This window comes from Oryza brachyantha, chromosome 3 (assembly GCF_000231095.2).
Source record: "Oryza brachyantha chromosome 3, ObraRS2, whole genome shotgun sequence".
In the NCBI taxonomy this organism is placed as follows: domain Eukaryota; kingdom Viridiplantae; phylum Streptophyta; class Magnoliopsida; order Poales; family Poaceae; genus Oryza; species Oryza brachyantha.
The window spans coordinates 18,077,977-18,091,830 of NC_023165.2; the positions used below are offsets into that span (position 1 = coordinate 18,077,977).

The 13,854-nt window shown below is 39.2% G+C and overlaps 1 protein-coding gene and 1 long non-coding RNA gene across 2 annotated transcripts; both read right to left on the bottom strand.

The window, feature by feature from the left end:
- Positions 1-498: 498 nt before the first annotated feature.
- LOC102717414 lies at positions 499-4,101 on the bottom strand. The gene is made up of 3 exons (XR_001549972.2): positions 3,841-4,101; positions 1,981-2,228; positions 499-714 (listed from the first exon to the last, which is right to left on the bottom strand). It is a non-coding gene; the product is annotated as an uncharacterized LOC102717414 (long non-coding RNA).
- Positions 4,102-5,239: 1,138 nt separating this feature from the next.
- Positions 5,240-13,522, bottom strand: LOC102717602 (protein DETOXIFICATION 40-like). Its single transcript, XM_015835686.2, has 7 exons — positions 13,141-13,522; positions 8,948-9,579; positions 8,563-8,619; positions 8,243-8,481; positions 7,506-7,624; positions 7,328-7,414; positions 5,240-5,673 (listed from the first exon to the last, which is right to left on the bottom strand). The coding sequence occupies exons 1-7, from the start codon at positions 13,441-13,443 to the stop codon at positions 5,593-5,595; spliced, it is 1,518 nt and encodes a 505-aa protein (XP_015691172.2). The 5' UTR covers positions 13,444-13,522; the 3' UTR covers positions 5,240-5,592.
- Between the last annotated feature and the right edge of the window lie 332 nt (positions 13,523-13,854).

Genomic DNA, 13,854 nt, shown 5'->3' on the forward strand with positions numbered 1-13,854 from the left:
TGCTTCTGTGCTAAATAAGTCTATTTTTCCCCTTAATCTTTGGGCCGTGTATTATATGGCTAAAGTAAGTCAAATTTTCCTCTCATTTCTTTGAGTTGTGTCTTATATGACTAGAATAAATCTATTTTACATACTTATTATCTTTTGGCTAAACTTTATATAGCTGAATTAAGTCTTCTGTTTTTGGTCGTTTAGCTAATTTTCTTTCTTACTCACTGAACCGGGCCGGACCAGCCTAGCCTATCGTGCCAAGGCATCGATCGGGGCATGGCCCAACTATCGGCCCGGCCAGCACAGGCCCAACACTAGTTATCCTTTGGCTGGGCCAAATGGCGAGCTTTATGTCCATCTATACTTTGGAGCTTGTCGACCAATGCAGCATCAGAATAGGACTTCATAATCCCATCCTTTTCCATTTCCAAATCAGCCATCCTATCCTGAACAGCAGCTAGTTATGTAGTTCTTATAATAGTGCACTGCACAATAACAAAAGCGGTTCCGATGTCAACAAAAGACTGACAGAATCCATTATTATGACATTAAACCTTTATTGTATTTAAAATTTATCCATAATAAGGCCACAATAATTTGTTCAATAGTGATGAATAGAATCACATGGCTACAGTAATTTCTAGTTAATATTGGGATGGAGGTGATACTACTAAACCTGATTCCTGAGCTCCATGATCTGTTGTTCCTTCTCCAAATTTTCCCCTGCAAGTTGGTAATATCCAACCTTACTTGATTTAGAAAAATTAACTAAGAAGTTGTTTATGTGTTCTTCATAGTTCAACCAATCCAAGAAAAGAAAAAGAAAACAGTCAAGCTGATTTACAGAAATACAGATAACTGACTTGCAAGCTGCACTGTCCCCTTTCTAAGCTCATCGCGTAAGTGAACATTAAGGAAGAACAGAATATTAGCAGCTTATATATAGGACGAAATATATTGCAAAGATCTAGCATCTAGACAGGTAAACTATTTAAGGTTAAAAGAGGTCAGTGTCAAATATAAAAATACTTGTGGAACAATCATCCACATTAATTGCCAAGTCATATGAACATCTGACAGGGGATGTGCCACAACCCAAAGCATTGGAGCATATAGTTTGGAGTGATGTCGAGCAGTTTCAATGTGAGATTTCAACAACAGGGGGAAACCCAGAAAGTTTATTCACTAGTTCAACTAAAAAGTTCATGTTTAAACTCTAGTGATACAAATATCAAACAACAGTATACTCAGCAATAAATCTTATATTGTTCTGGGTTTTAACTTGATCAAGTGAAATGAAAAAGGCACTGTATGCCTCATTGTCTTTCAACAGCCTCTGCGACTCATCAACACTGCCAAAAACGACAGTATCATACAAAACGGTCTTGCAATCCAAAAGAAATATTGTGCAGATACACATAGTAAAGACTTGGAAGTTATATAAAACAATCCAATCATGCAAAGGCACTGTTTTCTACTACCTCCGCGATGTAAGACTTTCTAGTATTGACTAGATTCATATATATAATAATAAATCTATTATATATATATATAACAAACAATATATATTAATACATAGATAAATCTAGGCATAGACAAAATATTTGACAATACGAAACAGAGGGAGTAGCATTCATTTTCATCAAATCTGACTTAAATAAATTATCATGTCTTCTGAAAAGCATGGAGTATTCTTCATTCATTAGCAATTAATAAGAATATAAAATATCAGCCTTGGTATCACTATTGTAGCATGATCTGAATCGCTGTTAAACTTTTATTTCTCTAATATTGTTAGTTGAATTCTAGTGCCTCTCATTATTAATATAAACATTGAAATGCGTAAAGTACCATTGTAGAAAGTAGCAAAGCAGTTGCAACTTGTAACCATAAGCCACAGTTCAGATCAGGTAAGATTTAAATACAAAGACAACTTTGTATACAGGAAGCTACAAGCAACTTATCCGGAAAAGAATGTTACTTGCTTACCTTTTGTCCTTCGAATGATCAATTATCCCTGCAGGCTTATCTAGACATGGTTAACCACACCATGAAGACTAGGGATTATCAGAAGCTCTTTGATGTGGACAAACACTGGAAAAGCTCAGCGTAGATGGATGTGAAGATGAACCAACCAGAGAGGGGTACCAAGTTTGTGTAGGGTCATCCTGGAAATTTGCATCAGGTTGTTGCTGCTGTGAGCTGCTACTGGCAAGCATTCACCAGAGCCACAGACACTAAGAAAGAGTAGCACATTTTTATAAGCAAGCTTAAGGCAATCGGCAAATCATATTAAACATCCATGTTAATTTACTTATGACAATATTATAATTCAGCATAACTAATGACCCAACCATAAAGAGTGACAGGGTAGTAGATAGGGTGGACTATGTTGGGATGACAAAGTAAGCTTTTGGAACAAAAGCAAGAAAATTTTTGCGCATCAATGCCTGAAGGCTTTTTAGAATAAAATTAAGTGTTACGAATCATATCAAGCCTGTTGGCTGGCATTGAGACAGACAATATTTTGTATTGGAAAAAAGATGTCACTCAATTGCTCAAATGCTCTGTGAGACTATATTAGGATTCAGAATCAGAAGATTAAATGACAAGCTTTCAGTGACAACAACATAACTGAAAAGAGGAAATCTCCAGCTCATTTTACTATAGCATTCTGCACCAAAAGAAATAGCAAGCAACAGTTGGTGGTAACAAACTGAACATGTCTATAAAATTCAACAGGAAATAACTAGTAGATGGCAATCAACTAGTCATTGATGCTAATGCCAACACACTTGTTAGTTGCATCAGAAATATATTGATTAAAGTTGGACCAAATTAAATTTAAACTCATCACTAAAGAAGTCTATTGTCAGAAAAGGAGATACCATGATAGGCCATATGTTTAGTAGGACGTTGCTTCTATTCTCAAATTACTACCTGCATACAGTTATCTTCCTTTCTGGTAATAATGTGATCGATCAAACCAGAAGCATCTCACTCTATAGCGTACGCAAGCAATATTTGCGAGTGGAAACCACGTTCGACTGAACATATGACTTATCACAGAATCTTTTTTTCTTTCACAACATACCCCTTGTTGTATAAATGGGTATATGGGTGATTACCAGCTGCTACTTGATCAGAATATTCTCACACACTACTGTAATGTTGTAGCCATTCCAATAAGAAGAGACCACCGGTAGTTTAACACTTCTTGATGGCACATTTGGATCTATGCCTGCCATCCACTCACTCCAATCTTGTCTAAATAAAGAATTTGAAGTGACCATGTAGTACTGACAAAATTTATTACAAACATTGTACATATATCTTTCAACTTCAGTAGTGTGCACCATAAAAATCGTAATACTAATACTAACTTGGTGTTGATTCTCACAACTATCGATTTCTACAATATATGTGTTCGCTAGACAACAAGGGGATTTAGAGGTATCCAGAAAGGGATAAGGTTTTATATATCAGCATAGCCATCTGCTTTTTCTTTGAGCTCAGGAGGATTCCAATACACAGTAATTTTTTTTTCTCTTATCTAACACATCATTTCATTTGTTTGGTGAACACATAAAGCAGAGAAAGTATCATCGCAAGCTATATAGATGTGCATCACTGGACTAGCTCCAATATTTACTTTTATTATATGACAGCAAGCTCTCCTCAAATCTGAAAGAATACAATTTATGCAGTTTCTATATATAATAGCAACTAATTAACCGATATAATATTGGATTACTGGTTTATTTGCTACAATTTCTTCCAATCCAGCACAAAAGCAGCGTGATACTGAAGAGAGGCGGGGGAGAAATTTCAGGATTTGGGGGCAAATACCTGCCTTCAGTGCAGTGGGGGTGGGGTGTCTTGAACGGAGAGGACAGGGATCGGGGCTGAGAGCATGCCGTGAACCCCCCCCCCCCCCCCCACTCGACGCGTGCACTGCTTCCCTTTGGCGTGCGTTGGGGAGAGGGCGAGAATATGGAAGAGATCCCGGGCGCCGCCTGCTTCTCTGTGCTCGACTCGATCGTCGCCTCCGCCGCTCGGTTTCCTTGACAGCTGAACCTGGCCTCCTCGATGTGGGGTAGCCTTACAGCTCGTCGGACTTCCTGAACTTACTGCATACGTTTTTTTTTTTCCATTACGTTTATAAACCAAAATTTAAATTTTTAATCTTAAATCGAAAGGTTCATTTTTCAGACAATTTTTTATATCACGATATAATATTTTATTTAAAATTATTTTTTATTTATAAATATATCGTTTGGTTTTTTTTCTGAATAACCAAACAAATCACTCTCAGTGGCGTTATTCATATCAAGGACGGATCTACCACCCGGACTAAGGAGGCTTTAGCCTCGTCTACCCGATTTGTGAAGCCATCTTAACCCTGGTAACAAAATTTCTGATAATACCAAGGGATTGTTTAGATGTCATGTTACATCGGATGTTTGGACACTAATTTGAAGTATGAAATATAGACTAATAAAAAACTAATTTCATAAATGAGAGCTAATCCGCGAGGCGAATTTTTTGAGCCTAATTAATCGATAATTAGCAAATTTTTACTGTAGCATCACATATGCTAATCATGGATTAATTAGGCTCATTAGATTCGTCTCGCGAATTAGTCCAAGATTATGGACGGGTTTTATTAATAGACTAAATATCCGATGTGATTAGGGGCTAAAATTTAGCCCTAGAAACAAACACCCCCTAAAGAGAAAAAAGGGCTGCAAGCAGTTCTCCTGCGTCTAGCCCTTCTAATATTTCTTTTTTATACACCACTCAATCAAGAGTACCGATCCGCTGTCAATGAGTCTTAGGGAAATCCCGATCCGGCGGATGTGAAGCTCCCTATACTACTGGTATTACTGGAAGTAGAGTAAGAAGGTATTACGATTTAGTGGCTGGAGCCCAGGAAGAAAGTCAATTTGGTGGCCAGAGTTTGAGAGTCTCAGGTGGTATCCCACTCTCTTTTGGTCAGATTTCGCACGTGATGCGCGCTAACAGGTAAGATTTTCTTCATGTTGTACTCCATTTGTCTTCAATGTTTTCCATATTGATTCTTGCTGTTGTAATTAGTGTTTTTGGATGTTGTTTCTGGTTGACATTTCATATAGTGATTCGTGCTGTTGCAGTTAGTGTTTTCGGATGCTATATCTGGTTGAAATATTATTATTAACCGAGTGGTGGAACATGCGAAACATTTCTTTTGTTACACATTTTACCGAGCGATGAAACATCTGAAACATTTCTCGATAATATGCCACAACACTGTCCGACATCGGACGCTGTGTCGCTTCCTCGAAACAGTTCAATTTTACATCTCCCATTGCATTGCAAAATTTCTGAAATTTTAATGGCCAGCTTCCCACATCCAGATGTCTCAAAATATAGTAAAAAAAAATGACCTGATGTTATTGTATACCAGATTTGAGCACTACTATGAAGCACCTCTTTCAGTGGTGTCTCAGCTCTGATGCCTGATCATCTCCCTCCGAAGTCCGAATGCGCCAGGCTCATGAGTGCGAGAGTCAAAGAAAACTAATGACAGGTTGAATTGAGGAGAAATCTTGATCGATCCACTTAGTTATTGTCCCTCATCCCGGCGAGAAGTGGCTCCTTCTTGTCATCCCACTTGTTCAATCTTTTCTGTGCTTCCTCCACCTGTAAATCAGACAAACAGAAACAACAACAGCAACAATGCAGTTAAGACAGTTGTCTCTTTGAATGTTATAAAAATACATCAGAGTGAGGCCGCCCGAGTCATACATAAACAATATAGCCAAATCAGGGAGGTCCAATAGGTGTACCGTTGGATTCAAAAGAGAAACAGGTCGATTGGCAATGCTGCCTCCGTCAGTTCATATTACAAAATGTTTTGATTTTTAAAAATTAATTTCTTTCAAAAAAAATTACACCAAATTTTCATATTACTATAAAAAGAGTAGTAGTGATCAGTGTTGCCAAAACCAACGGTACCGCTGGCATGGAAACAACGATTATTGCTGCAAGAAACTGTAAAAAACCACAGAAAAACCACGATAATCTTGTTCCACCAGACAGCGGTTTTGGAGGCCTCCATGATAACACAAATTCTAACATGTGGGAGTGGGAATGTGGGACCACTCAACATTCTATCTTATACAGTGTGACAACCAAAAACCTCTTGTTAGCTGTAAAATTCGAAATAGATTCTCCTTGCAATGTTCTTAATTGCTGTTGGAATAAATGTCTATTTGTGTATCTTAAATCCAAATTGGTATTTTGATTGAATATTTGTTTGTGTTAAAAATATTGCTACATTTTTCTATAAATATGGGCAAACATTAAGAAATCTGACTTTGAGAAAAAGTTAATACGTCTTATAGTTATAATGTGAAAAGAAGGGAGTAGAATATAACTAGTACTCGTGAATAAAGGTTGCAGTCATTGAACATATTATGATAGAAGTTCCATAACAAAAATATCCAATATGGATGCCTCCAGAAATACACAACTATCAAGTAAACAATATTTACAGATTTACTCCCAGTAGCTTCGGCATCAGGAAATAGTCGGCATGCATGTGAAGCAAACAAGACGTCCATGTGTTACATTAATACTGATAGGTATGGATGGCTGCAGAGAGATTATTCCACTCTTAGGATTTAATATAGCAATATATCTCCCTTGATTTTTGTAGGATGTAAATTTTGTCATAATTTCTCTATATTTGGGTACTGTAATTATTCCACTCTATACTTGAGAAAATTGGTTCCGGCCCGGTGTGAAAGCTCATTGAAATATAAATTTGTTGGCATTATTTTGTATACTGACTATATTTGTAGTTTGAGTTTTAATAATCAAAATACAGCCTATAAAATTCAACCATGAGAATAGTTCATAACTCAATTATTCTTATTTATACCATTGTAAGAAACAGAAAAAAAAACTTTGACTTTTTTCTATAAGAGCAAACCCAGCAGATCATATATCCTATTATTCATCTTGAAAATAGATTATACGAGGGAAAAAAGAGATTTCAGCGGGTCATATCTCTCATCATCAAAAAATAGAGCATTATCCATATTGGAAAAGAGAAATGCCAAATACGAATGTTCTCTTTCATCCCTCTATATCTCAACATCCAATCATAAGAGGAGAGAGTAATAACAATATAAGAGGAGTGATTGCAAAATATTAATAAAATATATATGGATGATGCAATATGGATGTTTTGTTGGAGCGATAACTGATATGAATAGAGAATCTATTTTGGATGGTTATTCAAATGACAATATAGATGATGAATTTTGGATATTGAGAATGCTATAAGTACCTCTTTTTTCCAATCAGTTCTCAAGGTGACCCAGACAAGAATGGCTGTCTGCATGCATGTTCCTCCAAGCATCCCACCCCAGATACCCTATGATGATGAATCGATTCAGGTAAATAGCAGAATATGACTGATTTCAATGTGAAAACACAAGAAATGTGAAGTATATTCAATATTATACCTTTACACCGAGGTTGAAGACGAACCCAAGAAGAACTCCAAGTGGAACACCAATGATGTAGTAGCAACCAATGTTCACGTACGCTACAAACTGTTGCCATCCACATCCAACAGCCACTCCTGCATACAGTTTTTCCAATCCATGGATATGATAAATGTTCACAAGAATTAGTTGCAAACTTGCGATCATTATAAAGATGATAGTGCAAGATAGTTTGCACTGTCGGATCCGTACTTAATCTGTATTCAAGATTCAGCTACCACGGATAATGATGCCAGAGGTCCTGTACACCAACTAAAAAGGGAGACTAACAAGTACTCCCAATTGCTTGTTCAATGTGAATATATACATTGGTAAATTCAAGCCTTACATCTGACAACTACTAGATTCTGCCCATTGTATTACTACTGAAGGTAAAATTGCGATTTCAGAATAAATGCTGTATGGTGATGGTGGAATGTAATAGTGAAAAACATATGTAAATTCTGTAGATGTCAAATTTTTCATTAATGAATGAAACGGTGGAATGCCCCATTCAGTGTAATAGAGATTGGAACTATTCTTTTTAGAAATTTTAGGATCCTTCAGCTGCACACTACCTACAGGTACTTCTTTTTTAACTAAACATGGGAAGGCCATTTTGGTATTGTCATAAGCACAGGGTAATGATAATGTGAAAATGTGACCATCTCAGATGTCATAAGCACACAGTAGTGACCAAGTTTCGGAATCCATACCGGACAGAACAGGTTGGATTCCATTGAGAATGAGGGTGATGGCGAGGAGCGGGCAGAGATCTGCCACCGCATTCGACACCACCTCCCCCTCTGTGAACAAGTAGCTGATGTAGTTGCGGAGGCAGAGGATCACTGCCGCAAGGATGGCAGAGACAATTGTACATGAGCCAGTGACGACCCACACCGAAAAGTATGCAGCCTTGGGGTTGCCCGCACCAAGCTCATTGCTCACTCTCACACTGAAAGATGTTGAGAAATCAAGAGCTCAGGATATGTACCTTGCAGCAGTTGAAGTGGTCAAGCTAGTTTGAAATTTTTACCTTGCAGCAGCGTTGAATCCTACCGAGATCATGAACACCCAGCCAGAAATCGTCATGCTGCAGCAGAGACAAATTGACAATGCAGATCAGCACCAATTCTAAAACATACTCCCTCTGTTCAAACATATTTGTCACTTCGGTCAATATTTTGTTAAACTTATAAAATTCCAACAACCAGTTATTTGTTAAATGCTTAATACAAATACAAAACAAATGATATACATAGATTCTCCTCGAAATTTATTATCATAAACTTATTTGGTTTTGTAAATTTATTTTAACATAAAATTTTTTGTCAGAATTTTAAAAGTTCAACTAAATTTCGTGATAAATATTTTTGACCGGAGTGAGTAACTAGCTAGTGAGTACAAGTAACTGTGAGTACCAGACGGATAGAGCGTCCAATGCAAGCTCAGGGTTGGGGAGGAGGCCGGCGATGAGCACGAGGACCTGCAAGTACCATGACTCGAGGCAGAGCATGACGGCGGACGCGGCGGAGAGCTTGAGGAAGTCCCAGAGTCCGGCGAAGGCCTGGGAGGTGAAGCCCGTCCAGGTGTGGCGGCAGGTGGGGCTGGCGACGATGTAGGCGAACTGCGCGGCGACGATGACCCACCAGCTGACGCTGAGCACGAGCGAGGCGCCGACCAGGCCGAGGCCGACCTTGTAGACGACGAGCCAGCTGAGGAGGACGTGGAGGGCGAGCGTGGCGGCGGAGATGTAGGCGCTGGGCAGGACGATGCTCTGCGCCTGCATGAACTTCTGGATGGGGAAGTTGATGGCGTAGGCGAAGATCTGCGGGATGAGGCCGTAGACGAAGATGGCGGAGGCGCGGGCGATCGCCGGCGACTGACCCATGAAGACGAGGAGCGGCTCCGAGAAGGCGTAGACGACGGCGAGCGGGACGCCAGTGAGGGTGAGGAGCACGGCGGAGCGCTGCAGGTAGACTCCGAGCATGTCATACTTGTGGGCGCCGAACGCCTGCCCGCACAGCGTCTCCACCGCGCTTCCCATTCCCAGCTGCACGTACAATTTCCCTTCGTTCATTAGTTAATGCATGCATGCCCTCCTTACTACTGTTACAGCGAAATATTTTTGTTTCTGTTAAAACCAAGAATTGGATCTATATACAACGACTCTTATATACTCCCTCCCTCTATAACTAGATTTATCTATCGATCCATGTATATTATTTAAATATATATTTATATACATTAGCATTTATATGCATTTATGCAATGGTTGAAAGTGTTACGTTCTAAAACAGAGGCGGTACTATGTATTAGATTTAGTATAATTGAATTTTAGATATGTCTCTTAAAATGAAAAATACATGATGTTGCCAAATGTGACCGTGAATAATTGATACAGAAATTGCCTAAAAAAAATAATTGATACCAATTTGAACTTGAGATATTAATGGAGGTGTTGAGGACAAAGGCGATAGAATAAAGAAATGGGATAGTTAAGATACATTGTGCTAGAATTTTATTTATGTAGAAATATGTTTAATATATAGGTAGACCCCTCCGTGAAAGAGATGATTTGTTTTAGGGTCAATTCATCATAATTTCTCCCAATCCCTTCTACGCTCCGAAATTTGCTTGATCTCTTAGGTAAATTTAAGTTTTTATTTGGATCTCGTTAGTTAACCATAAGTTTGACCGTTAGTTATCGTATAAATGACTTTATTGTCCTCGGTATACTACTAAAACCTAAAAATGCTTGACGGGTAAATTATTTGGATTGTGAAAAAAATAAGAGATAAAGTACTAAATATTTGTTCTGAATTTTAAAATACAAAACATATTTTCAAAAAATATTTGTTCTAAACCAATCATCAAATTTAAAATTTACTCTTCAACGAATATGAGTGAAACAAGATAAGTTATAAAAAACAAAGGGGATGGAATTAATTCACCATAAACTATAAAACATAATTGAAATGTTTAAATAAATATCAAATCAAATTTGATAAATTTCATACATCTTCTCAAAAATTGACTTATTTTAAATCTATATTTGATCATTCGTATTACAAAATTTTTTATGCAAATATAAAGCATTATAAGTTATTCTTATCTACTAATTAATATCAAATCAAATTTGATAAATTTTGTACATCTTCTCAAAAATTGACTTAATTTTAAATCTATATTTGATCCTTCGTATTACAAAATTTTTTATGCAAATATAAAGCATTATAATTTATTCTTATCTATTAATAAATCAAATCATAATAAAATAATTAATATATATATATAAATAAAAGAAATAATCAAATATAAACTCAAAAATGAACGACATTGAATTAAAAAAATCGGAGAGGGTACTGATTAAATCCGAAGAGGATCAGGGCAAGTTCTATTTAAAAATGGAGCTGGTCATCAGACGTGTTGACTCTGATTCCGTATGGATGCCACAGGGAGGGAGTCAGAGTCAGGGGGGCTGCGCAGCCGCCTCACTAGAAAATTCTCTCTCTGCACACGATGGAAACAAAAAAAGAAAGAAAAAAGTGCGCGCAAAGTAAAGAGAGAGGGAGAGAGAGTCAGCCGAGTGCACGCCTCTCGTATTTATTTGGCGCCACTTGCCTCTTGTTGGATTTGGGAGCTTTCGCCCCACCGGTGCCCGGTGGCGACCTGTCAAGATGCCACAGCCACACGACACACCGGATTTCGGCTCCAATCGGCTTATTACCAGCGACCAAATAGACACTATTTTTTTAAAAAACTTTATATGTTTCTATAGCGATTTAAATAAATACCTTAGAATTAACTATCAAAAACATATAATTAACTTTAAAAAATAATTTTTAAGATTTTAAATTTTAGTAGCTCGAAAGCACATAGAAACTAGGCCAACTCGAAGGGGAGGTGCCAATATAGGATAGGATGTTAGGCAAAATTTGCTACAAGACATCGAAAAAACACGTAATTAATCGGTGGACCGTAAGATCATGAATTTGCTGTAGGGCACCACAAAAGTGTGGTAATTAACTATAGGGTACTTCAGCCAATTTTTTATTATTTTTAGAGTAAAAAATTCTAAAAATGATGAGATTGCCCTCGATGGTTAACCCATTATGTTGACTGGGTCCAATCGAACCCGACCCAGTTAGTCTCGGCGCCGCACCACATCTGAACCCTAGCCTACAGGGCGAGTGAGCAGGCGGCGACAGTGGCGATCCAGCGGTTATAAGGGCGTATAACGGGTTAGCCACCAAGGGCAATCTAATCATTTTTAGAATTTTTGACTCCAAAAATAATAAAAAATTGGTCAGAGTACCCTATAGCTAATTACCATACTTTTGTGGTGCCCTGCAGCAAATTCGTGATCTTACGGTGTTCACCAGCTAATTACGCGTTTTTTCGATGCCCTGTAGCAAATTTTGAATGAGAAGAAAAAGAAAACAACCTTACTAAAAGTTTTATGACCTACCACAAGTAGTTAGGACGAGTGCTTAATAACAATTTGATTGTTGCATCAGTTAACTGCTTTAGGCGTCTGCCGGCGATGGACTCTTGATGAACCAGCTATGCTCTGAAACTAGTGCCTTATTCATGTAAAAGGGTAAAAAAAAAGAAGAAAAATAACAGAGTAATATTTTTAAATGAACTTACGTTATTATATTTTTAAAAACTAGTCCATACAACCGATCAGAGATTGCTCGTGGGCAGAGCCGTGTCCATGCCCTGCACCCAGATGGATCGAGAGCAAACCAAGGAACAGAGCTCGCAGTCGCTCGCTCAGGGCTCACGAGATGGAAGAATCGACCTGACAAGAAGATCGATTGCAGCTCTCCCTGGACGTTGACACGTTGCTGAGGAGTTGCACACACAGCTGACAGCTCCATCGCATATCCATGCGTCTGCAGGGAGGACGGTAGGTGCCGCCGGTACGAACTGATGATATGACTAGTGCTGTGCCAGCGCGCCACCACTGTACTGTATACCCCTCTGCTCGTGTATTCCTTTTTCAGCGGAATTCTCACTCAAATTTGTGCAAAGTCGTATGTATTCGCATGTACAACTCGTAAAGAAAGCTCACGTACAGGAGAAATTGTTCTATTAAATGGATCAGCATTTGCAAGACGTTCTACTGGACCTCTGGGTTAGAAAACACCGGAAAAATTTCTAGATTTTCTCGGGACACGTGGCTTTGGGCAGACCGTCGTTAAATCATTACTACGTAGTCGTAGTGTAGTAGTAATTGTTCATTAATTGGTGACGGTGAATTGGTCCACGGCTTCAACGACACTTGGGGCAAAACACAAATTTCTTGTTCGAATTAAACGCCCAAATTTCACGACAAATTCAACACGAATCAAGAAAACTACCCCCAGGAATCGGGAAAATTATTATCCCGTTCCAAACGCAGCCTAAAGCAGGGTTGATTAGAATAATTAAATGCAAAATCGTCTGCACCTCTGCTGTTCTAGTTCAGCGAAACATGCAAAATGAACAGAGACAAAGAGGAGTTCGTTCGCGATTGAAATCCAAGAACCGAAAGGGGGCAAAAACATCATGCGAATTGACTATTGAGGAGGGAGGGAGACGAGGAGGATGAGCGGTGCGTGCGTACCATGAGGCCGTAGGCGAACATCTGGATGCCGTTGTTGCCGAGGGAGGCGGCGGCGAGCTCGAGGTTGCCGAGGTGGCCGGAGAAGATCTGCGTGGACATGGACATGAGGTAGTTTATCATGTACATCACCACCGCCGGCGCGGCGATGCGCGTCAGGAGGCCGAGCTCGATGGCGGTCGCCGCCCACGCGCGCCGGGCGAGCGGCGTGGACGTGTCGGAGAGGATGCTCTCCAGCCGCCCCGACGCGCCGTGCACGTGCGCGTGGCCCGCCGCGCCGCCGCCGTCGCTGCCGTCGCCGGCCATGGAGGTGGAAAGGAAAGCGACGAGGACGAGGGAAATGAGAGTGTGTGCGCGTTGGTTAATCCGCGGAGAGATTGACTTTGCAGAGTCGCTCGCTCATATACGCTCCACTAGTTTGGCAGGCCGCGGGTTAGGTTCTGGAACGCTTTGGGATGCGTGCTTGGCAGATCTTGTTGTCGCGTGTCACTCGGCCTATCTCTAGTTCCTCGTTGTGTTTGTAATTATCAATTTAAATTTTACAGTTTAATTTCGTGGTTAATTTTACTGTTTTTTCGTTCGTGGTATCTTTTTAACACCATTTATTTTTAATCGCAATCAACACGTGTATAAGTTTTATCTATGATCTTTTTATAAATAAACCGTTTCACTTTGAAACAGTGGAAGCCTCTATCAATAATTTGAAGTATATAGATA

Coding starts and splice junctions, on each gene's coding strand:
- LOC102717602 (XM_015835686.2), bottom strand. CDS start 13,443: ATGGCCGGCGACGGCAGCGACGGCGGCGGCGCGGCGGGCCACGCGCAC. Junction 7,415..7,505: donor TCTTCAACCTCGGTGTAAAG/GTATAATATTGA, acceptor TCATCATCATAG/GGTATCTGGGGTGGGATGCT. Junction 5,674..7,327: donor GAACTGATTGGAAAAAAGAG/GTACTTATAGCA, acceptor TCTGATTTACAG/GTGGAGGAAGCACAGAAAAG.